General features: G+C 34.4%; 3 protein-coding genes across 3 annotated transcripts; 2 read left to right on the top strand and 1 right to left on the bottom strand.

The window, feature by feature from the left end:
* Positions 1-11969: 11969 nt before the first annotated feature.
* Positions 11970-14199, top strand: BDCG_07047 (ATP synthase mitochondrial F1 complex assembly factor 1). The gene is made up of 2 exons (XM_045422814.1): positions 11970-12516; positions 12622-14199. Exons 1-2 carry the CDS (start codon positions 12341-12343, stop codon positions 13523-13525), a joined length of 1080 nt encoding a protein of 359 aa, XP_045278370.1. The 5' UTR covers positions 11970-12340; the 3' UTR covers positions 13526-14199.
* On the bottom strand, positions 13742-16367 carry BDCG_07046 (BEM46 family protein). The gene is made up of 4 exons (XM_045422813.1): positions 15532-16367; positions 14945-15460; positions 14669-14794; positions 13742-14589 (listed from the first exon to the last, which is right to left on the bottom strand). The coding sequence occupies exons 1-4, from the start codon at positions 15669-15671 to the stop codon at positions 14436-14438; spliced, it is 936 nt and encodes a 311-aa protein (XP_045278369.1). The 5' UTR covers positions 15672-16367; the 3' UTR covers positions 13742-14435.
* Positions 16368-16429: 62 nt separating this feature from the next.
* BDCG_07045 (proteasome component PRE3) lies at positions 16430-17341 on the top strand (the record flags this gene model as incomplete). Its single annotated transcript, XM_045422812.1, has 2 exons — positions 16430-16918; positions 17020-17341. The coding sequence occupies exons 1-2, from the start codon at positions 16644-16646 to the stop codon at positions 17339-17341; spliced, it is 597 nt and encodes a 198-aa protein (XP_045278368.1). The 5' UTR covers positions 16430-16643.
* Between the last annotated feature and the right edge of the window lie 9333 nt (positions 17342-26674).

Here is a 26674-nt window from a genome sequence, read left to right as displayed (position 1 = left end):
CAGAAAAGTGAGCGTAAGCGAGCATTGATGCTTGTTATAATAAAGATATTAACACTGTTATTTGTGAGTTCTAGTCTATAAGATGATAAGTTTCTACTGAAATGAACAGTCTGCAGTGTATATAAGAGAAGAAGAAATCATACTCTTATTAAAGCTAAAAAAATAAGAAATAAAAATAGAGTCATAAACACATTTTAGAGATCAATAAAGAAAAAACAAAGAAAATTCAAACTCACACTCTCAATATCTATGACATTTAATCTTCTCACAACTATCAATTTCTTTCTTCAAAGAAGCAGAGAGTATCATACTCATGATACAGATAATTATTGCATTTAATATAAAGACTGTCAGAAATGCACAGACTTCAGAGAAGCTGAATATCTCAGTATGTATAGTTATAGCAGAGTCTTAAGAACTGACTATTTATACATGTGATTAAATATCTCTTACAAAGCTGTGTTAACTCTCTCAATTATACTGAAGTATTTAGCCTGAAAATAATTAAAATATGAAGAGAGTACTTATCTGTTCAGATTAACTCTCATCATAAATTCATAATATTCATATTATCTTAATTATCTGAATTTTGCAGATACTCAGAGACTTATCTCTCATTAATAATAAGATTATGAAAATACACTGTAATGTGAGAATCATTAATAGAAAATCAAGGCATATTTATATATATCTGATCAGGGATTGTACAGGCAGAGAAGAGATAATCATAGATCTGCAGAGCTGCAGAAGACACTGATAATACTGAGAGCTTTGCAAGAACTGTCAGCTAGAGTCTGTAAGAAATTACTTATAAGAAGACTTACAGTAAAGAAAGAAACTGCACTGCTTAAAGTCAGAAGCTGATCTGAAGAAGATATGAGATTAACTGCTGATCTGAAGATCAGATACAGTGACAGAGCTGAAGAGAATAAAGATACTATTATAAGTAATAATATCTCTACTTCATCAGTCAGTAAAAAGTGATTAGAGAAGTTATAGAAATGCTTATAAGAAGCTCAGTGATAATCAGATATTATTATAAAGATATTGAAATTAAAAAAAAATTTTATTCTTAAGAAGTTCTTGAATTAATATATAAATATTGTTAGAAACACACTCTCTCTATTATCTGAATGAAAACACTTCATGAATGAATGAGAATACTTATAGTTTGTGAAGATGAAAGCTGTTACAGAAAAAGAAAAAAGAAGATGAGATTTCACAGACAGATCTGAGATATTTATACTACTCTAGAGAGATTTACTTATACTATGAGTGATTTCACAGAACAGTCAGATTACTCTAGTAAATAAGAGTAATTATAAATCACAGATCTGAATCTTTCTATATAACTATAAAGAGTGATTGTAGACTGTAAATATCTTGATTCTACAATTCTACAGAGTTGATAAAAGAATGAAAAATTTCTCACAATTCTACAGTATCAAAGAATAATGATTTATAAGAATAAGTGAAAGATTAACTTATAAATACTTCTCTTTAATAAGAGTGATCTTACAGAGAGTAATTTATCTGTAAGATGAATCTGTATAATAATTACATAAGAATCTTATAGAAATGATTGAGAGTCAACTGAAACTCTTCTGTATAAAAGATATGAGATGAATCTGTATAATAGTCAGAAAAGAATCTGTAGATTATAAAGAATCTCATAGAATAAGAAACTAAGTAATAAACTCTTTTCTCTTTATAATAATAAGAGATTTTTCCTCACTGAGATTTTTTATAGATATGAAGAGTTTTTAGTGAGTATCACTGCAGTACTGAGCTGACTCTATGAAGTCACTCAGTGATTATTATTATTATTATTATTCTTTCATTATACTCATATACAAGTGGAGCTTATGATGAGTCCTTGCGTGATGTTAAATACAGGTCAAGTGTTGATTATACAGGAGGAAATACAGGTGTTGAGACCACACTAAGATAACAAGAACATAGGAAAATACAAAGAAGTGACAATTAGATACATGCGATAATAACTTCTCAGCCCAGGAACATAGAGCAATTCATTGAAGTGATTTGTACACCTCTGTATTTATTAGAAACCTGAGGTGCTTGAGTTTCAGATTTAATGTATTCTCTGCGGGTTGCGAACCCACGCGCCTTGGTTTCCCACATCAAGGCACTACCAGGTGGCCGCATTAATCATTCAGCCACCGGGGCGTCACTCAGTGAAAGACTTTGTGAACAAAGTCTTAGAAAGAGAAGAGTATGTAAGAAATCTCACTCTCTACAGATTCTTTATCTCTATTTCTATCTCTTATATAATTAATAGAGCTAGCAGCTCTTGACTATATATAACTATATAGACTGAAGTTCATGAATACTATTTATAACTTAGCTTAAATACTATTATATATTTAACTTCTACATTTTATCTTTCTACTGTGAATACTTCTAGTAGTTAACAGTATATATTATATCAAGCTGCAAACATCTGAATAATTATCTGTGAGCACTTATTCTTACATAGAGAGTAAGTATTAAGTCAGTAAACAGTTATAATATTAAGATTTTAACTTTTTATATTAAAAATAAGACTCTGTGTAAGAAAAATACATCTTTGAAGATTAAATTCAGAACTATTATAAGTCTTCTTTAAATTATTTAAACTATTTTTAAAATAATATATAAGTTAGTAGAGTGAGATCAGATATAGTAAGATATTTTTTATTTTTTTTCTTACTTAGTTAACTAATACTTTTACTTTAAAAAATAAATCTTTATTTATTTTTACAGTTCTATCTCTTCTATTATTATTAATAATAATTTATTTACAGAGTGAAATGAAGTAAATATATGATGAAAACCCTGGTTATTAAAAGTGAAGAATTTCCTTTTTGAGATTCTTGACATGAATACAGCTCACTGATTAATGTAGAATTAAGCAAAGTGTAATTCTGTGACATTGCACTATTATATTATCTACTCTGTACAGATTCTTAAATAATAGATTATGTATCTCATCAACCATCTCTCATAGATTCTCAAGAATGAATAATGTGTCAAAAGTCTGTATTCACTGCTTGTAAAATCAGTCTCTTAATTAATTCATTTCTTTACAGTGTTCTACTACTTCTACAGCTATCTGTCTTCAATATTACACTCAGAGAACTTAGATATTGTAATCTTCTCTCATTACATCTTTTCTATCACTGATTATCTCTTTACACTGTGTAGAACTGTAAATAAATATATATAGTAAAATCAGATTCTTCTACAGTTATAGATTCTATGATAAATGAGTCTGAACTCTCTCTATTATTCTAGATATATTAACACTTTATATAATTAATAGTAGTCTCTTAAGTCTGTAAACAGTCTATTGAAATAGATATATTATCAGAGAATTAGAGATTAAGTTTTATCACTATAAGATTTATAGTTCTGATATATCTTCATTGACAGCAGTCTGTAAAAAGAAAACTATTATTCAAAGAGCTTACTATATTATTAGATATTATAAAGAACATCTCTTATTAACTTTATTCTTAACTTAATTAAGAAAACAGCTGCAGTTATTATCTTTGATAATTAATTTATCTCTTAGTTCTGTAGATCTCTCTTCAGTCTTTCATTAATTATCTATATTATCATTTAACTCATTCTTAGACTGGCCGCTGAGATCATGAATTTCATGTTTAATTTCATTTGATCTGATCTCATACATTTCTTGGCATGAATTCTGCTGAGACTGGCTATCAAAGAAACATGCAAAGTAACTATATATCAGATTTTAAAATGAGATCATGACTTGAAAAAAATGAGAAAGTGATCTCATTTGATTTCATTTAATATCATTCTTGACATAAAGTTACTATTTTTAGACATTTTAAGGTTTTTTTTAGACTATTTTTAATTTTTTAAAAAGTAACACTTTTTGATAACACTCAAATAAGATTTAAAGTCATTTAAAGCAATAAAAATAATTTAAATTGAGAAGTGAAAATCATGATCTCATTTGAAAAATGTGATAAGAGTAGACAGTAAGTCTCACTGAGACAGTATGAAACTACTATTTAATGTTAAAACTGTGTAATGAGATCAGTTAAATTGATAATGAGACTATCAAAAAATCTAGTTCTGGTTTCAGACATAGTCACACGGTCAGTCTACTCATTCTCAAGTCAATCTTATTTCACTTTATAGATATACTTTTACTATAGTTACAGTTCTATCTCTTCTATTAATAAGCTGTAAAATCAATCTTGCAGAGTCTTCTGTTTTGAGCTTAGCTCTGCAATGTCTTTGTACACAGAGACTTACGTATATTAAGATATTTTAAAATTAATCTTGTAAAGTCTTCTGTTTTAAGCTTAGCTCTGTAATATCTTTACATACAGAGACTTATATATATTAAAATATTTTTAGAGTAAATATATATAGACTGCTAAGGTAAAAGAGCTTAGTTACTATCTGTAAGAATAAGTGCTCGCAGGCGATTATTCAGGTGTTTGCAGCTTGGTGTGATATGTACTGTTAACTACTAGAAGTGTTCACAGTAGACAGATAAATATAGAGATCAAATATATAATAGCATTCAAGCTGAGTTATGAATAGTATTCACAAACTCCAGTCTATATAGTTGTATGTAGTCAAGGGCCGCTAGCCCTATTGATTACGCGAGAGATAGGAATAGAGGTAAAGAATTCATGAGAAGTGAGATTTCTTACATATCTCTCTCTCTCTAAGACTTCATCTGTGAAGCCTTTCACTGAGTGACTTCATAGTCAGCTCAGCACTGCAGTGATACTCACTAAAAATTCTTCACATCTATAAAAAATCTCAGTGAGGAAAAATCCCTTATTACTGCAAAGAAAAAAGAGTCTGTCACTTAGTTTCTTATTCTGCAAGGTTCTTTGTGATCTACAGATTCTTCTCTGACTATCACACAGATTCATCTCACATCTTTCATACAGAAGGGTTTCAGTTGACTCTCAACTATTTTCACAAGATTCTTGTGTAATCATTATACAGATTCATCTCACAGATGAATCACTCTCTGTGAGATCACTCTTATCAAAGAGAAATATTCACAAGTTGATCTTTCATTCATTCTTACAAATCATTGCTCTTTGACACTGTAGAATTGTGAGAAATTTTCCATTCTTTTATCAACTCTGTAGAATTGTAGAATCAAGATATCTGCAGTCTGCAATCATTCTTTATAGTCACATAGAAAGATTCAGATCTGTGATTCATAATCACTCTTGTTTACTAGAGTGATCTGACTGTTTCACAGAATCACTCACAGTGTAAGCAAATCTCTCTAAAGTAGTATAAATATCCCAGGTCTGTCTGCAGAATCTCATCTTCTTTTCTCTTTTTCTATAACAGCTCTCATTCTTATAAACTGTGAGTATTCTCATTCATCTGTAAAGTGTTTTCATTCAGATAACAGAGAGAGAGTGTTTCTGACAATATCTGTGTGTTAGTTCAAGAACTTCTTAAGAATAAAAATTTTTTCAATTTCAATATCTTCATAAATAATGTCTGACTGTTGCTGAGCTTCTTATGAGTATTCTCATGACTTCTCTGATCACTTTTTATCAGCTGATGAAGCAGGGGCACTGCTGCTCATGATCACATCTTCATCTCTCTCAGCTCTGTCACTGTATCTGATCTTCAGGCCAGCAGCTCATCCCATTTCTTTCTCAGACCAGTTTCTGGCTTTAAGCAGTGTAGTCTCTCTCTTTGCTGTAAGTCTTCTCACAAGTAATTTCTTACAGATTCTAGCTAACAGTTCTTGTAAAGCTTCTGATGTTGTCAGTGTCTTCTGCAGCTCTGCAGGCCTACAATCACTCTCTCTCTGTCTGCACAATCTCTGACCAGGCATATGCAAATATGCCTAGGTTTTCTATCAATGATTCTCACACTGCAGCGCATTTCTGCAATTCCATTGTCAATGAGAGATGAGTTCTCAGGTACCTGCAAAATCTGAGTAGTCAAGGCAATGTAAATGTTATGAATTTGTGATGAGAGTTGATCTGAGCAGATGAGCCCTCTCTTCACATTCTCATTGTTTCTAGGCTGAATACTTCAGCATAACTGAGAGAGTGAATACAGCTTTGTGAGAGATATCTGATCACATGTGCAGATGATCAGTCTTCAAGGTTCTGCTACAACTGCATACACTCTGATGTTCAGCTTCTCTGAAGTCTGTGCATTTCTGACAGTCTTCATGCCAAATGCAATAATTGTCTGTATCACAGATATGATACTCTCTGCTTCTTTGAAGAGAAGAATTGATAGTTGTGAGAAAGTTGAGTGTCACAGATATTGATAATGTGAGTATGAGTTTTCTTTGTTTTTTCTTTATTGATCTCTAAATTGCATTCACAGCCCTGTTTATTTTCTTGTTTTTTAGCTTTAATAAGAACATGTTTTCTTCTTCTCTTGTATACACTGCAGACTGTTCATCTCAGTAGAAACTCATTATCTTGTAAACTAGGATTTGCAAATAACAGTGTTAATGTCTTTATCACAATCAGGTTCTTAGCAAAGACTGCATCATTCTGACTTATCAGAATTTACAGTATGAAAGTCATGTCTCAGCTTCTGCAGATGTCTTATCTGTCTGAATGATTCTCAAGTGAACTCATTTATCTTGTCAGAATACTCTTATCACTGAACCTTGAATCAGAGCTTATAATCTCACTTCTCTGAGTTAATAATCTCTTTGATCTGATATTCTCTTTCACTCTCTAGTGCTTCATGAACAGGGTGATGAGTCACAGAATTCTCTTCTGAGAATTCCTTATATTTGCAGAGTAAAGAGACATGAAAAACATTGTACATCTGCAACTCAGATGACAGTTTCAATCTGTAAAACTGTAAGCTAACTTTCTTTATAATCTTGCAAGACTCTGTCTGCAAGAGATTCAGCTTCTTGCTAGATCTCTATATAATGATGTTTTCTAGACTCAGTCAGACTCTATTATCTTTCTTGAAACTCTTTATAATGTGCTTGAAGTCATAGTATCTCTTCTAATACTCTTGAGTCTTTCTCAAGAATTTGCAGACTTTCTCCTGAATCTCCTGAATTCTCTCAGCTCATTCACAGGCATCACCACACTCTATAGTGTACTCTCGCGGGTTCATCAAGATCATTCACAGATAAGTCTCAGTGAGCATCTCAAAGAGGATTTTATCTGTACTGACATATTTTAAGTTGTTGTACATGAACTCTATGAGTGATAATTAATGCATTCAGTCATTCTGATTGTAATTAACAAAGTATCACAGATACTGTTCTAATATACTCATCAGGCATTCTGTCTGATCATCTGTCTGTTGATAAAAAGTCATACTTAGATCTTATGAGATCTTCAGTATAGTTATCAGATCAGATCAGAACTCTTCTACAAAGATTGATTCTCTGTCTGAGACAATGTTCACAGACAATTCATACAACTGAATCACATTGCAGATGAAGATATGAGTCAAATTCTTTGACTTCAAGTTCTTGTGAGTGAGTATAAAGTGTGTCATCTTGATGAAGCAATTCACTATCATCAGCATACTGTCAAAACAGGCATTATATATGTTCTTACTTTCAGAGAGGCTTATAAGAGTATTCATTTCTAGCTATTTTCAAGGTTTCTGCAGAATGAGTAGAGAAGTAAGTTCTTCATATAATTTGAACTACACTATCTGTGAATTCTGATAAATAGTATAAGAATTCACTATCTTCTTCACAAGTTCTTACATCTTCAGTCAGAAGTATTTCCTTGTAAGCAACTCATGAGTTCTAGTGTCTGTAAAATGATCTGCTAGAGAAGAGTCATGATATCTTTTAATAAGTTCTATGCATAGAAACTTATTCACAGACACATAAATTCAGTCCTCTCTTTATAAGAGATTATTTAAGTTTCTTCAATTCTTTATTTCTGTAGAATTGATCTCTGTTATGAGTAGTTTCTGAATATACTGAGTATATTCATTCTTCAGTTGTAGTTCAGACAATCTGAATAGAAGATCTTGCAAAGACTTATACTCTGTTTTTCCTTGTATCAGATCTTCTGCAGTGCTTCTCAAAGTCTGCAAACTCTTCAGATTATAGATACTCTCTTCAAGAATTCTCACAGAGATCTTCAGAGTGTTAACTCTCAGTGTTATAGAGAGTAGTTATACAGGCTTCTTCTCTCTCTTCTCCCTCTTCTCTCATGAGAGATTGAGAGACTCTTCAGTCAATCTCTTTATAACACTCAGTTCAAGTATTCTGTGAAGCTTTTCTGTCTTCTCTAGTCTCTCTGTGTCTGTCATTCTGGCCTTCTTAATATAGTCTGACCTGTGAGAGAGTCTGTTTACTGAGTTCTTAGTTTTCTTGATATATTCTATCTTGAATCAGAACTCACTCAGTCTCTGAGCTCAGTGAACCTGCTATTACAAGAGTTTCTTAATTGAAGTAAACTGTTACAAGCTGTTATGATCAGTTCTAACAGTAATCACTATTACAAGACTCTCAAAGTAGTGACATCAGTGATGAAAGAATTTCACTATCATGAGAAGCTTCTGATCATGAATGTTATAGTTGATCTTCACAGATTACATCTTCTATGAGAAAAAGATCACTGAAACTCAGTTCTTATTTGACTGTAGTTGTGAGACTATTTCTGAAATTATAAAGAAGAAGACATCTGTCTTCAATCTGATTAAGAGTAAGAAATCAAAGTGAAACAGTATCACTGTGTCTGTAAATATCTATTTTAATCTTGTAAAGATCTTATGAGCTTCTGAGATAAGAAAGTTCTCACAGTTCTTTCTTCTCAACAATCTTTTCATTCTTCATTCACAGAATAACTTCTTCTTATTTTCACTCTTCAGCATGTCTATAAGAGTCAAGAAGATTCTCATGAATACAAAGATAAATCATCTATAGAAATTCACAAAGCTCAGAAAGATCTGAATCTCATGAATACTAGTTAACTTCAGTCATAATAGAATAGTCTTAATCTGTGAAGATTTCATCTGAATATTATCTGTGATGATTATATATTCTAGGAAATTAATCTGATGAGCACTGAAGTTGCACTTTACAAGCTTAATATACAGTTCTGTCTTATCTAAGACCTTTAACACACTTTACACATGCTCAGTGTGTTCTTTCTTCTTTATAAAGTACATCATCACATCATTCAGATATATTATTATGAAGACATTCAGATATACATGAAGTATTTTATTAATGAAAGACTGAAATACTGTGAGAGCATTAGTCAGATCAAAAGACATCACTAGATATTTAAATAATTTCAGTGCAGTTCTAAAGACAGTCTTTTATTCATTCTCAGACTGTATTCACAGTTATGTATATACATTGATCACATTCAGTTATATGAATATGACAGCTCTTATAAGACAGTTAATCACATTCTCAATCAGAGATAGAGAGTAGTGACTCTTTATTATCTTAGAGTTCAGATTGCAGTAGTCTACACATAATCTGAGATCTTCATTCTTTTTCTTTGCAAATATCACAGAGGCTTCTGCAGAGATCTGTGAAGATTGAATAAAGTTATTCTTCAGATTCTTCTTTACATAGATCTGTAAGATCTCTATCTTGTAATAAGAGAGCTTATAGATTAGTTCTCAGAAGAGTTTCTACTCTTCTATCAAATCTATTATCAGATTCTTCTCATAATAAGAAGAAAGCTCAGCTGTCTTAGCTGAGCTGAACATCTCTGCAAGATCTCAGTATTTCTCTGATATCTGAAGCTCAGTTTTCATAACTGTGAGATTCTCAGACACTTATAAAGTTATTATATAGATGAGCTTGTCTTCTCTAATCAACTCTACAGCATCAACTGCTTCTATCTTTATAAGTGAGTCTGTTAACACTGATCAGAAGTATAAATCTGACTCATAGACAGCTATGTGCAGATTATGTCTTTGAAGTTATATAAGTCTTAAATACATATCATCTGTGATATTCATAATAATCACAGTTTTCACAAATCTTCTTCAGATTTCAGAGAGATCTTGTAATTCAAAGATGACTCTTATAAGTCTCTCAGCTCTCAGATCTAAGTTCTCATACTCTGTTTATTATAAGAGTAGATTCTCAGTCTTCATCTTTTAACTCATTTACTCTGTGAGCTTTAGAGACATCACAGTGATCTGAGATTCTGAGTTCACTAATACTTCTTATACTTACAGAGCAGCAGTACTGTGACACAGTCTCTCTCTATAAGTAAGTATTTTCATTAAGAGAGCAACAGATTCAGATATCAGCTTTAAGACTCTTAAGAAGACTGTTGCTGACTCTGTCTATGACTTCTCAAATTTCTATTTTGATTTATCTGAACAGTTTATATGAAGATGTTCTGATTTAGAACAGATGAAGCAGAGTTTCTTTTTCTTAATCTCTCTATTATACACTCTGTTTACAGAAGTTTATGAAGCTCTCTCTTTCTACTCAGCAGTCAGATACAAATCTCTCTGTATCTTATTATCTTTTTCTGATAAATCTGTTCTCTGTTATTCTGACTCTTATAAGATCAGTCAATGATCTGCTCTTCATAAGTCTGTAACTCTCACAGTGATTTATAAGTGATGAATGAGAGTCATCAGTTTCTTCAGAGTCAAGAACTTAGAGTCTTACTCAATGAGCTTGTTCTGTATGTCTTTATTCAGTCTCTTTATAAATATTATCATTCAGGTCTTGTTTCAGAGCTCTGTTTTCACAGATCTCAATTTATATCATAATTTCATGAAGTGCTGTAAGTAGTCTTCATCAGATTTCTCATCTCTTTTTCTAATATTAGTGATTATAGCTCAGATGTTCTCTGTTCAGCTCACAGAGTCTCTCAACTTATTCTCTAGATAGATCTTGAGAACAGATTATCAGAATCTCTTATAATCATTCTCTAGATAATTCAGTCAGTTCTTGACTTCAGTGTAATAGAGATCTGTCATTATATAGATGATAGCTTCTTTATCTTTCATATCACACAGCTGAGCTTGTGAGTTAATTTCAAATACAAACTTATAAAAGCTTTTATAAGTTGTGATTTAATAGATGATCTTAAGTGATCACAGCTTGAGAAAGTTTCTTTTCAATTTATAAGTATCTCTGAAGATTATGTCTAGAGACTTGATTTGAGAGTGTTTGTGAGTAGTAAGTATTTCTTATAGAAAAATAGCTTGATTCTGTAGAAGATGCTTAAGAATGTTCTTCACTAAGATTGATTTATTCATGAATTCAGAGAGTTTCTCTGTCACAGATGTAGAGAATGATGTCTTATGAGTAGTTAATAAGTTCTCTGAGACTTCTTTCATAGAGATTATTCATGATTCAGATGACTGCTTCTAAGTGTCTGCAGTAGAGTTCACAGGAGTTGAAGTATACAAGTTTCTAGTTCTTTCAGTCATAACAGATGATTGCTGACTGACTGAGCTTGAAATGTAAGAATAAGTGCTTGCAGATGATTATTCAGGTATTTACAGCTTGATATGATATATACTGTTAACTACTAGAAGTGTTCACAGTAGGCAGATAAATGTAGAGATCAAATGTATAATAGCATTCAAGCTGAGTTGTGAATAGTATTCGCGAACTCCAGTCTATATAGTTGTGTGTAGCCAAGGGCCGCTAGCCCTATTGGTTATGTGAGAGATAGGAATAGGGGTAAAGGATCCGCGAGGAGCGGGATTTCTTACACTATCAGTACTACTGATAAAAGAGCTGATTAACTCTTAGAACTCTTAACACACTCTCTCAAATCAGCTATTACAGAGTACAGTACTTTTCTCAGTGACTTTTCTCAGTGACTTCTCTTAGTGACTTCTCTTAGTAAACTCACTTCTAGGGCTCAGGGACTCACTTCTAGAACACACTTCTAGAATGTCTCTTAACACTGTTTTAAATATACAGGGTATTTGTTTGAGATTTATATTCTTAAGTTCATCCTGGGATTGAACCCATGCATGTTGACCACAGCAGGGCTCACGCTAAACAGTCTCATAACCTGTAGGCTACTGGGGCAAAAGAGCTCAGTCACCACCAGCGCTGCTGGTAGAAGGGCCGATCAACCCCCGGGACCCCCAACAGTGTAGCAATCACCAACATACAGGGCATCCGGCCAACAATACACTATTTTTAATGAGATCCACTATTGCGTTCAAAAAGTACGGACGCACCGCACAAGGCCCTAATAATGACATCTGAGGGATCCACCGCTAAACCCTAACAGAGCCTCAGTCTTGGCGAGGCTTGGCAATTACACTGCTTTGCGCCAATGTTCCAAGTCGGCGGGCAACAGAGCTCCCACTCTCCCCGCCGCTGTACATACGTTTCCGAACATCATCTGTTGCAATGGCATGGCTTCTAGCTCCGGTTGCGAGACACATCATACGCAGTGGCAGGCCATTGCTCCCACATGCTCAACGGCGATGGGCCCAAGTCCACGACGTGCGGTGTTTAACCACCCATCATGACTCAAACCGAGTGATTGACAGGTACAAGGATAAGTTAGATCGCAAGGCCAAAGAGTAAGTGAACTGTTTTAGACCTCCCAAACTGATATGGTATTTTCGCGAGAGGGACCATTCCAATTCCTGTATACGATCGCTCACGATGTCACCGCCTCTTAAAAGGGAGGGGTATTCTTCGATTTCGTCTCTCCAGGAAGCCTACCAAGATAAAATCAAAGACCTGAAAACGAAAGCAGAGAGGATCCCACAACCTGTCCCATCCACACCACAGAGCTCCAGTGCTAGCCCATGCCCTGAAACACACTCCCCGACGACTGCTAAGTCTACACAGCCCACCGTAGACCCTTCGATCTCGCAAAGTCAAACACCCGGAATAAAACCTTTGTCCTCCTACCTCGACATTCCCAAAATCCTCACGCTTCCTGCTAAAGAAATCGAAACTCTCTGGCGTCTCCGACATGCTGCCAATCCACGATCCATCTGCGCTGCTATCCCGATCGATACTTACCTGCGAATGGTTGACACCGCCAGGGAGAATCCACAGTTTGTTTTACCACTGCCACGTACCGCGGATAGCGGCCAGCCGGAAGACATGAACGACGGCACTGCGCCAGCAGGCACCACTGAATCAGCAAGCACGGGAGCAGATATTCATTTCCTGCAATGGGCCTTCCACCCTCCTGCCAGCGCCACAACGTCTCCTCCAACGGCCACAACCGTTGATTCTCCACCCACGCTAAATACACATACGTCCACCGTGCTTTTCACACACCTAGCCTCGTACAAACTCCACGGTGCATATTCGCAGCCGCACACAATCATCACCCACCATCTCGACCTTGCAGACAACACCGGCTTGATTCTTATGAACGGGAGCGTGGTCCAGGATCGTGGCGTGTCTGTGGACGAGGCAAAGCTATTGGTGCTGTGGCTACAACGATTTTACGATTGGGGCGTGGATGGAAAACAGGCCGGGAAGAAGGCGGACTTGGTGAGAATGTTTACCCAGGGCGATGTAAATGGATTCAAGCTGGAAGATTTGATGGAAGAGGCTGAGAAGATCTAAATCATCCTTTCATAGAAGTATTATCCCCCCCCCCTTTTATATATATATATGTATATATATATATACAATGAAATTATGTAAGATAAGGAGGTGGAATTCTCCCCCCTGTTCTTTTAGTTACAGGTGTGCAAAATATCTTGGGTCTTAAGCGTGAGGGCGGGGGACTGTATGTAAATGCACATATTCTTACCATAGTTCTTAATAGAAGTTTAGATTACTAGCTGCCTTATTTGGCTCGGTGGCTTGGGATCAAGCCTATGCCTGTTCTATGAGCTTTTTAAAACCTCGGCCAAAGGCACAACGGTGCAGGCTTCGTGTCTGCATACAAACTGTCGCTGGGTACCTTAGTGTTTCGATGGGAAAGGCATGCGATTTGATCCCAGTGACTATCTGTAAAACCGTAGATAGGTGGCACTATACTGCCCCCTGACAAGTTTATATTTTGTGTTGTTGGGAGGGCCAATATTGGAGACGTGCAAAACCTTGAAATTTTTTTGAAAGGGTATCTTAGACATACATGAGAAGAGGATTCAGGCATAAATTGGATGCGATGGGAAAGAGAAATAGAGATAGGATCAAAAAATAAACTAAAAATCATGCCATTATTACAAGAAGCGATGTGGGGGGCAATATGTGTTTTTATATCACATAGGGAAGGGCGCTAGACATAGAAAAGGGGTTCGATCAATCCAACATAGCATTACTGGAAAGCTGTTGAGCATTTGTCTTTCGTGCCTCGTCCGGATAAAGTAGCTGTGCCTTTCGCTACGGGATTGTCTGTTACACCTTGTTCCAGCGAATATTCCCTTCCGCCCAGAACAGCTATGACGGTATGTAACTGCCATTTCAGGTCCATTCCAGGATGGTCGCACGTTTATATCAGATCGTTAAAAAGAGCAGTTAGGCTAGCTCAATCATCTAGAACGTGATCCACAACAAAAGAGTAGATATAGTCGAAGTACCCCGGTTCCGCAACTGTATCATTATGCTGTCCATTTGGGAAAGTTCGCCAGACTTTTGTACTAGATTTGCAGATCGAAAAAAGCTGGACCATATGCTCAGGGCTAAGAACAGGCTATACGTTAGAATATCGGGCCTCGTGAATGTAAACATTACTCCGAAATGGGGGAAAGAGGGACATACGGGACAATCTCATCCATGAGCCCACTCAGGAACAGGATCGGGACCTTTGTGATCTTGGGCAGCGTATCCTCGCTAGCCCAGTATTGGTGACAAAGGCGAACAACGTATTTTGCAGCAGGGAAGACACTGAGACGATTATATTTATTAGCAACAAACACTCCTAATACCCCAACAAATAAACGCGAATTATATCATAAAACGCGTTAGAGGAGACAAAAAATAAAAATGAAATAAAAAAGGTTATCGTCACTCGATTCGGTTATATGGCTTTCATACCTTGGGATCATCTTTTGAACGCTCAAGAACGTGTTCTCCAGTATCAATCCTGCTATATCCCCTCGATGTTGATTTTTCGCAGTTAAATCGATCGCGACCGCACCACCAATACTCTGGCCGTAGATTAGAACTTTTGTATCGCTCGTCTCCGCACGCTGCCGTATATAATCCAAACCTGTTTGGGCGTCAATTTTCAGGCCCTGTTCATCCGGAGTCCCTGTCGACTGGCCATAACCGCGATATTCGAGCATGAAAATATTGCAGTTCAGAGACTGCTCCAAGACCTGCGCGATGGGGAGACGGTGGCCGATATTTCCTGCATTACCGTGGAACATGAGGACGGTTATTTTAGGCTTAGAATGGCGCGTATTAGACGGGCGAATAAACAGCGCAGCGAGAGATTCCCCGTCAGGGGTTGGGATTCGAAGGTCCTCGTAGTCGTTCATCCCAAACTCCGACGGTTTAGGAACTTCGGCGCGTGACCCAAGAGGAACATTGCGAGGATAAATTATTTCGCTTGATAGATAGAAGTAACAGTGGTCAGTTAAACGTGCAACGAAGAAAGTAGATATGTGACGGTCATTTACTTTTGCTTAAAATAGAGCATGCCACTGGCGATAATGGCCAGGCCAGACGACGCCAGAACCGGGAGTCTGAGAAACTGCACCACATTCCCAGCCATTGTACTAAAATTCCAGGATGGTGGTGGCGGTGGGGAGTCTGCCATATCTGTCTCGCCCTCTCCGGGGAGCGTATATGGTTGGTTTCAGTGACAGTTGAGCTTGGTGTAGGAATCGTGATTAGCCAGGGGTGCGTGGGGAGGCGGGCCTAGTAAACATGGGGCAGTCTGGGAAGTCACCTCGGGCCAAAACAGCCGCACACAAGGCATCTGGGAAGAGAAGGCGGAGGCAAACGGATGCAACTACGGTTTACGCAGTACACAAACAAGACATAATTAGGGAAGACGATGACCTCGCCTCAAGATACGCAAAATAGACTGGATATTTTTGAACGCCTCTTCTGGCTATCCTCTCCGGTGTTGAGATTCCCGTAGAGTTTACCGCAGTAAGCGCGTTAGCCAATTATAATAGCCGGGGATCAGCCAAGTGCCAAGGCCATTCCCGATCGGGCGACACGCGTTGGACCTTGCTGCCTCAAGTAATAAACCATCAATCACCATTTTCCCTCTCAACATCACAGACAATCAGGACTGCGCTCAGAGAAATTTCGCCAACAGCTTCATTTCAACTCGCATAACTCTTTCTCGGGTATTGAACGACCTCATAGACCTCTTTATCTCTCTTCCCAGCTCCACGCTTCCCGTCGCTTGACACTTTATTCTTGCCAGTCTCCCACTCCGAGCTCCTGCTACATTCAGGTTAGCTACAATGGTTGCTCATGGAGTTACTGGGTGTTTGGGAGAAGGTTAGTGGTTGTTGAATTAAGGTCGACTATTTTCTGTGAAATTGGAACTGACGATGGTACAGATGGGATCCATATTGACATGAATCATCTCAAGGAAGGAGAGGTCAAGTAAAGGATACCGCCCTCCGTTTCCCTCGATTGTCCTGGTCGTAGGCTAGCTAACAAACCCTTCTTCTCGTAAAATAATAGTCTTGGTACCTCAATGTGAGCTCTTGTCCTACCTATATACCGGCAGTCGTATGTTTTGAAACACTAATCGCAGTTCGAGCAAAGCATGGCAATCAACTTCAAGGACGGCGTTATTCTCGGGGCTGATAGTCGGACGACTACTGGAGCTTATATCGCGAATCGCGTCACGGATAAGTTAACACAGGTGCACGATACCATCTGGTGCTGTCGGTCAGGATCTGCTGCGGATACACAAGCTGTTGCCGATATTGTTAGTTACCACTTAGGAATGTACGGTGTCGTCAACCAAGAACCCCCAACAACCCAAACCGCTGCTGCGTTGTTCCAGGAGCTTTGTTATGACAATAAAGACATGCTCAGGTAAGTAAATTTTCCTTTACCGCTTAGTATATTCTTTATCGCCTTCCGTCTTCTATCTCAAAGTTGTTCGCCCATACTAATCGTGTCGTTTAAATATCTAGTGCGGGAATCATTATCGCTGGCTACGACCCGCGACATGGAGGACAGGTATACTCGATACCGCTGGGTGGCTCTCTGCACAAGCAATCATATGCCATTGGTGGTTCCGGCTCAACGTATATCTACGGCTACTGTGATGCGAAGTGGCGGGAGGGAATGACTGAGGAGGAGGGGATCGAGTTTGTGAAGACCTCACTGCAAGAAGCAATAAAATGGGATGGCAGTTCTGGCGGTGTGATCCGTATGGTGGTGTTGACAGCGAAGGGCGCAGTACGACACTTATACCTTCCGGATAACGGATATACAGGCCCGGGGTCGAAATGAAGATCGTAAGAGCGTTGTTTTTCTGTTTGTTTGCCTTTGGACCCGGCTCCCCCATGTTCCCATATATTTCTCCCTTCATACTCATCCGTAGGAGGTGGTATGTTGGAAAACCCATCTAGATGAATCAGCTCTTTTCTGTGTTTTTACTGTTTCAAACTTAACATCTATACAGTACATTAGAGAAGAGTTTTGGCAGAATACCAGGGGACCGACGCATTGCCCATGGATACAAATTAATTTTCGTCACCCCTGGTAAGATTGTACAGTACATACATCATACATACACGGTAAAAGGCTACCTAGTGGGAAAGGTATACAACAAATAAGTTCTTTGGAGTGGGGTGACCTGACTGCATCAAGAACCTGTAGGATAGTTGAAGGTTGTATTGATAGATCTATCTACAGGAACATATTATAGTGATGGGTCACGTGATCTAGTGGGATCGCTAACCGCAACGGCCGTAAGGGCCAACACCCCCCCTCAAGATAACAAGAATCACATACAAAAACACCCAAACCATCAAGATAGTCTGTCAAAACCAAATACAAATGTAAAATTAAACATTCCCAACTTTTACACCTGTAAGATCTAGTAAAATCATGAATTATATAAATATCACAGTATTTAGAGATTTAATGAGTTTATTCACTGTTATTTAAGTAATGAAAATATATTCTATATCAATAACTCTCTGATTCAACTGTTAATATAAAAAATGAAAATATATATTAATATGCTTTCTTCAGACTGTAATAACTGTTATCTTTATAAGATCTATAACACTCTTATTATCAGTGAGAATCTGTATCAGAGATATAGTAATAAAGTCAAGCTTAATTATAAGATTCTAAATTCATGTTATCTCATGAATCACCTCACTAAGAGTCATATATTCAGTCTCATTGAAACTTAGAGATATACAAGATTGCTTTATTAAATATCATGAAATTAGATCATCTATAAGCTTAAAAATGTAGCTGAATATTGATTTTCTATTATTATTTAAGAAGTCAGTTTAATCAGAATCTGAGTAGCTGAAGAGTAGATAGAAATTATCAGAGAAATAAGAGATAATAAAGAGATTAGTAGAAATGATAGAAACAGTAGAAATAGATCTCTTATATAGACTATATCTGTAGAAAATACTCAGATTCATGATTTCTTTCAAATAATGTATAATATATAATAGAGTCTTTTAATATTGAGATGTTGAATTAACATTTCATTGAGTGAGTAGTGAGACAGTGTGAGTAATATCAGAACATGTTTTAACTGTGAGATATTACAAGCAACTCATACTATATTAATATCATTAAATTATGAAATCAGTCTCTTTCTCAGATATAGAGAAATTATTAATATGAAATTCATTCTTCATTGATATTCTGATAATAGCTGTATTATCAAGATAGAAATCTTTAATAAGATATTTAATATATTAATAATGTATTAAATCAATTCTCTTATCTGAATAATTAATCTTCATACTTAAATACTTGATTGACTGATGTAGATTCTTGACTTTTAATTTCTCACTGAGTATACTCACTAGTTAATCAGTATTCTCAGAAGCTTCAGATATGATGTTGAGATCATTAACATAGATTATTATATAGAGATGATATCTGAATATATAATATCAGAGTGTCAGATCATAAGTACTGACTGTAAATTTAAGATTACTCAACAGAGCTGTTAAGTAATCATATCAGATCTTTATTACAGAGTTCAGATTATATAGACTACTCTCAACTACACAGATAAGTGTTTTCAGTGAATCTGTCTTAAATTCAGTGAATTATCTCATATAGACCTTCTTAGTAAGATGTTTATGAAGATATGTTATTACTATATTCACTTAACAGAGTGTTTAACTGTGTAATACTGCTATTATAAAAAGAATATCATTGACAGTATCAGTGATAACAGAAGTGTAGATCTCTTCTCTAAAATTCTTCTTAAGTCAGTTATTATAAATTACTCAACATAATTTTCTAAGAATATTATCAGAATTGATATTCAGATTTACAGGTCTATCTTTCTCAAGAAACACTTAATGACTCAGAGCAATCAGTTCATCTCTCAGAATATTAGATCTAGAAATCAAACTTTATATATTATATCTCTTCAGATCAGTAATCTTGTATTATATAAACTTCTTTTAATAATCTTCTATTCTCTCTGATCAAGATGTGACATTCTTGTAGAACTTCAGAAGATTATCTGTAATAAGGCTTGAAGTATAAGTAGTCAGTGATTTCACAGGCTGCAATCATGTGAAATTTGAATTATTAATATTGAGAGTATCTTCATTATTAATCAGATGAATATCAGGTTTCAGTTCACTGATATTATTAATAAGTGTCACAGATGTAACAACTGATTTCAATTTTTCAGTGATTGAGAATCTTACATCACTACTGATAATAATCTTGTCAGATTCAGAATACTATAGATGATATATCAATGTGTCACTGAATTCAATGATACAATACAAATCAGTATGTGAAGAGAGCTTATCTGTAAGTCACTGAGATTTATGTAAGTGAATAAAAACCTCTGCACTCAATCAGTGAAAATGTCTTACATTCAGTGAGGTATTCATAAGTGCATATTAAGAAATCTTATGTGAACTTGAAATCACAGAAGTCTCTGCAGTAGAGAATCAAAATTTCAAGTTGTAAAGAACTGTAGATATAAAAGTATTATTAATTATTGTAATCACTGTCTCTAGAACATCTGCTCAGAACTTCTTAGAGAGATTATCTTTCAAAGAAGCAGCTCTAACCTGTCTCATAATACTGTGAATCTCATATTCAGAAATACTATTCTGATGTGATGAATATAATACTGTTGATTCTCATTTAATATCATATGAATTCATAACTGTGTGTATATATATGAATTGAAAAACATCATTAATATTGATCTGTAGAAAAGCAGGGGCTGTATATCTGAGATTACTCATGAATCTGAGTCATAACTCAAAGTATTGAACAGCCTTATTCTTGAACTTTAAAAAATATACTCAACAGTAGCAAGTTGTGTCACAGATGATAAGTATTCAGTATCTAATTCTCTGATGAGACTCTAAGAGATGATCAGAGAGATCTTTCAATGTACATTCATCATTTACAAGGTCAATATGAATCTTCTCAATAAGTTGAATAGATCTAGATATCAGTGTTTTCAAATAATCTCATATCATATCTGTCTTGACACATTTCTTACAAAAGAACTTAGTCTTAGAATCTTTAATTGTGACTTCAGTATGAGAATCCTTGATCATAGTAATTATAGCATCAGTATGAATGTGACTGAGATTATAATACTAATTTAAAAGAGTCTTTGATATCTTTGATGTCTGTGTTTTTGCATTCACAGAATTGACATTATTAACAGTAGTGACAGCAGTCACAGAAAGATCAACTTTTCAATCAAAATTATACTCATGAGATATCATTGCAATATACTTGACTGCTCTGTTCAGATGATTGAGATTCTTATTAAACTTCTGCTCATCAATCTTATATATGTTATTCTGATTGATTTAAATTGCATGAAAAATAACACTGTTCAGAGCTCTGTAAATGAAAAGTGAGAGAATAGTGAAAGACAATGTAAATCAGAATCTCTGATCTTCAAGCTTCACAAATAAGAGCAGGTTAACTGTAATATTAGAAATATAGTGAATATTCTGCAAGTTAACATCATCACTCTCAATCTTCAAGATGACAGTCTCAATCTTCTTGACAAACTCAGTTTTCTCAGTCACAGAATTGTCAGAGATATTATCATTAAAAGATTTGATATTTGAAAAAGAATGAAGCTCATCTGTCATATTCAGGCTTGCACATGTGTTCAAATATCAAGATCTAGAGAATGATTTTTCAGTGACTGTGAAAGAGAAATAGAACTCAATCTTTGTAATTACTGCATTTGCTGCTGATTGAGAACTTATCAAGTTATTCTTCTTCTCTTTCTTCTTATCATTCTTCTTGTCATTCTTCTTTTTCTTTTTATCAGAGTGTAAGATGAAACATCTGTCAACAGTATATTCATGTCTTCTACAGTGAGTGTACTTTTATACAGATGTGCTTTTATTCTCATCTTTGTTCTTGTTCTTTTTCACAGTCACAGAATCAGCCTGAGACTGCTTTTTTCACTCAGTGATAATTTTCTTGAATATACAATTAATCAGTTGCTTCATGAAATCATCAATATCAATGTTGACAATGAGTTTCTAGTCAGTGAAGAAAAACTCATTCAAATGTGTCTTGATAAACAGTCTTTGATAATCTTGTAGATTATTGAGAAAAAGATCATGATATATATTCTCAGTGCTTTGACAGAGCTACTTGTGACAGATAATAAGATAGTTAAAATATCTCTGAAAAGTAAGATAATTATTCTTCTTGACTTGTAATTTTATCAATTTCTTGAAGATATTAATTCATTCTTCTGTCAGTGATATTATATATTTAATATTAATCTTATCTCACAGAGCTGCAGTATTATCAGCTTTCAAGATTTTAATAGTAATTTGAACATTTTCAATAAGACTCAATAGTATACATCTATATAGAGACTTAGAACAGATTCTTCACTTCTCAGAGTTGATATAATATGTAAAAGAAGATTCTCATTGAGTTCTCAATAGAATGTCAGTTTCATTAATAACTTTTATATCAGTCAACATATCAACATATCAAACTTCATAATTAGAGCTATCAAATGTAATCACTGATTTGATGTCTAGTGTATATTTGACTTTCTTCTAGTATTTCTGCAACTCATCTCTCATAGTGTCTCTTTGTACAGAGACAGGTGTAGTGAGATGTTAAGTAATTTCAGTCATAGTCATTTAATTTCATAGTATTATCTGTATAAGATTTATAAGATTGTCTGCAGTGTAATAGATAGATTGATTCAGATCATCATTAAAAATCAGCATTTCAGAGATGAAGAATAGTGAAGAATTCAAAGAATTGAAATGAACAGATTCTATAGATAAATATTAACTCTGCTTTTCTTTGTTCTGAAGCTTCTCTGTTATCTCATCATCAAATTTCATACTCTGGTGAAAACTGATCTCAGTCTCATCTTGCAAGTCAGAAGCCTTCTTATAATAAGTGATTATTCTATCAATAAGTCATCTAGTGAAGTGTGTGATTCTGAGCCTTGAGCTGAACTCTGAAGTAACAGATATATCACTTATATTAAGATGACTCTGCTTCTTCTAGATATGTAAAAAAAAAAAAAAAAAAAAAAAAAGTGATATTCTTCACAATAAAGAACACACTTTCTCAAAAATATAAAGTATATGAATCTGTTAATTAGTAGATTCAGAGAAAATGAAATATCTCTAATAAAGAGTAAGAGTCTTTTTAAAAAAGATAAACTATTCATATCAAAAATGTTAATGCAATGTTTTAAAAAGAAAAATGTGTCATCTGAGTTATAATGTATAGAATAGTTAAAGATTGTATTAATAGATCTATCTACAGAAACATATTATAGTGGTGAGTCACGTGATCTAGTGAGATTGCTAACCGCAACAGCTGTAAGAGTCAACAGAACTCACATCTATTACTACAGTAGTCTATTGATATGTGTTAAATTGATATTTTATACTAGTGTTACAAGAAGCACACATTAATAATACTGAGTTATATTAAGAATCAAGATCTTCTCATTGAAGATTGTATGAAATAATGACTTATATTAGTGAAGATCTCTTAATCTGAAACAGTCTCTATTCTCCGGCCAGTCTTCAGAGAAATGTATATTCAGAGATGTCTATGCTCAGAGATCTCTATACCCGGGGCCGCTCTATACACAGAAGAGCTTTATACAGCAGATGAACTTCAGATCTATATTGATTCTTTGAGTTAAGATTCAGAGATTCACTACAGAGCTTAGTAAGACATTGACAATATTCTCATGTAGTATCAGAAGCATGAAGAGAATGAAATAGCAGCTTTTTATGAGTGAATAAAGATAAAAGGCAGCATGATATTGTAGTGAGAATACCAGCGCGGTCAAATATATCACTATAGCACTATCTAGTATGAATGAACACAAATCTTGATGAATGAGAATGGAAGTACGCGCGCGATTCTTTTTCATATGTGATATGAGGGTGTGGTTCGGAAGAACGTACGACTGTCGGATAATAACACGGCCGCTTCCGAACTACTAGCGTACGAGTGTAAAGAGGGAGTCATAGCGGCCACTAATTAATTTAGCATACAATATTACAATATATAAGAAGCCGGTGTACACCTGTAATTGTACACTGACTTAAACAATCTTTGAATCACATCTGATAGCATGTCTAAAAACTGATGAGAAGTATAGACTCTTTCAGAGTGTGATAATTTCATCTATAAAGTGATTTGTAGTTATTATATCAGTGTGATTCTAGAATATCTCAAAAGATAGTGTATAAAAAGCAGTGAGTGAAAGAGCATCTGATTAATACTGTTTCACTTATTGAGAAAAAACTTCACACTCAGATAAATGCCACATATATGAATAGATAAGATGTGAGAAAAGAAATAAAAGTAGTAAATCAGATTTAAAAAAGATCACTCTTCACTTAAAGAGATAAAAGAGAAGATAATTATCACTGAAGTTATATAATAATAACAGAAATCATATAATAATATAGTGATATAATGATATAGTGATAGAATGATATAATAATATAATAATACAGTGATATAATAATAGACATTGTATAATTAATAAGAAATCACTGAAATAAATATCTTCTCTAGTTAATATGAACAATACTCTTCTCTGCTATCTGAACTGAAAGATATACAGAATCTCTCAGAGAGTTTACTCAAAGCAGTAAGAAAAGCAGCTGAAACTGTCAAACTGAAATTAAAGCTCTGTACATGTACAAGAATTCTAAATAAGATTGAGATCTTGTGTATACAGTGACAGACTGAGACAGAAGTTAAATAACAATTGATATTTACTGCAGATTAAGTGTTTACTATGAAGAGCTTCATCAATATAATTATCATTATTAATAAGAATAGAGAAAATCAGATCTTAGATCTGTAGCAGAAGATTGAATATTTATATAGACAGATAACTACACTGAATCTGAAGATTCTATTATAATTATTCACAATCTCTTCAGAAGTATACACATCATCAGAGATCACTGCATAGAATGAGAATCTAAGTATGAAATATATCAAGCTAAGAGATCTGTCAGAGTCATTAAGTTTTAATAACAACTGAAAAACTAATGCTGTAATCAGCTGACTAAGTCAGATATGATTATATTATTAAATTAAATATGAACTCACAGACAGACAGTCAACATGTAATTCAAAGGTTGCTTAAGCCAGCGTATAATTACAGGCGTACGCCGGCTTCTTATATATTGTAATATCATACACTAAATTAATTAGTGATCACTATGACCTTCTCTTTACATTTATACACTAGTAGTTCAGAAGCAGCTGTGTTATTATTTAATAATTGTACATTCTTCTGAATCACATTCTCTCTCACCAGATTCAGTCACACTCATATAATTATATTGTACACTCTAGCTTCATGCAGATTAACTCATCACTAGTATTTCATAATTATATAGTCTATTTCTGATTCAGCTAGTATTCTGTATACACTCTTACAAAGAAACTTTCACTATATTATATTACTTATTCACTAACTTTTCTCATTCTTCAATCATCTTCTTTATCATTATTATTATCAAATATTATTATCATTCAAGATTTCTATCTCTTCTTCTATTCAACTCTTTCTATCTATTCATCTATTACATTATATGTGTTTCTGACAATAACTCTTTATTCTTATAATAAGCATCATTGTAGTACTCATACCAGGCAGTTCATTAGCAGTAAATGTAATGCATTGTGAAACATGATCAGAACTTGTTTATCTTCTAATAATTATCAGAATGTATTATTATAAATAACATATCTTCTTCATCTTCTCATACACTCTTGATTATTTTCTTCTCAGTGAGTTTCTGATTATGTTTTCTGATATGATTTTATATGAACACAGATGCTGATATATTGTTTTTATTCACATAGAATTCTCATATATTGACAGATAAATATCTGCTAATGATAGTGAACTCAATGTTGAATCATTGATCAAGTACTTGAAGAACATAATAATAAAGAAATTGTCTTTGCTATGTGTGACTAAGTCTTTCATATTCTCTTCTACTCTCTCTGTTTCTTTCTTTGCTGCTCTTTCTCAATCTTCTACATCTGTCTCTGTATCTGATTCTCCTGCTCTCACTATCTCTGTTTCTGTGACTCTTACTTCTGTTACTTCTGGTTTTACTGTCTCTGCTTTTGTTATCAGCTCTTCTCATTTCAAGAAGATATTGTGTAGACTTAATAAATCACATTTCTCAGTGTGTACACTCTCATTCTTCTTACTGACTCTCAGAATAATTTATTATATAAAGACTGTGTATAACACAACTATCTGAAGCTTAGTCACAGATACTGATTATTATATTCATTTTAAATATTCATGATATAATAATTATTCATTGATATCAGAGAATCACTCTTTCTCTTAACAGTATTAAGATTATAAGTCTTTTTCTTTTTTATCTTTTCTTTCTGATACTGATTTTTCTGTTCTTAGAGAAAATCATTATAAGTTTTACTGTGTACAAAGTCATGACATTCACAGATATCAAGAAGCTTTTCACAACTGTAAAGTTCAATATCACAGAGACATTCACTCTGATGAATTTCTTCAGAATGATAGATCTGTATCAGTCTATTCTCTGATATCTGTCATTTAACTTCATAATGCAGATGAAAGATATTCATGTTTTTAAGAATAGAAATGCAGATGTCATACTTTTTTACACTTATAGATATAAGGCTTGTACACCTTATCTAAGATATTATTATGAGAATGAGCTGTTTGTATACTGTGTTCTACTTTCTGTATTTCTCTGTATCTCTCTCTCTCTTTCTGAGAAGCCTTGTGTGTGTTGTAATTGCATGTACAATTCTAAGATCAGTGAGTGTTTGTTCAGTAATTGTTATCTCTGCTTTTATGATTTCATATACTAACAATGATTCTTAGTTGCTTCAGTGTCAGAGATCATTCTAATTGAAGATGATAATACTGCTGAGACTATCTTCTTCTGCTCTTAAGCTTCTTCTATTACTTTCTCTTCCTTCTCTGCAGAGAAGGTTATGCGCACACTGAGTTATAAGTGTTTAATCTCAGGTGACTTCTGCTATTATTCATTCAGTTCTGTGCCTTCTTCTTCTTCTATTTCTTTCATCTCTTTCTCTTCT

Source organism: Blastomyces dermatitidis (genome assembly GCF_000003525.1).
Source record: "Blastomyces dermatitidis ER-3 genomic scaffold supercont1.7, whole genome shotgun sequence".
Classification (NCBI taxonomy): domain Eukaryota; kingdom Fungi; phylum Ascomycota; class Eurotiomycetes; order Onygenales; family Ajellomycetaceae; genus Blastomyces; species Blastomyces dermatitidis.
The sequence above is the reverse complement of the archived record's forward strand: the minus strand, read 5'-3'. Positions and strand labels throughout refer to the sequence as shown.

Bases quoted from the DNA above. Each gene is read 5' to 3' on its own strand.
- BDCG_07046 (XM_045422813.1), bottom strand. From the start codon at position 15,671: ATGGCAGACTCCCCACCGCCACCACCATCCTGGAATTTTAGTACAATG. The intron at 15,461-15,531 runs GTAAATGACCGT...CTATCTATCAAG, and splicing joins ATGCTCTATTTTAAGCAAAA to CGAAATAATTTATCCTCGCA. The intron at 14,590-14,668 runs GTATGTCCCTCT...GCCTGTTCTTAG, and splicing joins CTCATGGATGAGATTGTCCC to CCCTGAGCATATGGTCCAGC.
- BDCG_07047 (XM_045422814.1), top strand. From the start codon at position 12,341: ATGGCATGGCTTCTAGCTCCGGTTGCGAGACACATCATACGCAGTGGC. The intron at 12,517-12,621 runs GTAAGTGAACTG...GCCTCTTAAAAG, and splicing joins TTAGATCGCAAGGCCAAAGA to GGAGGGGTATTCTTCGATTT.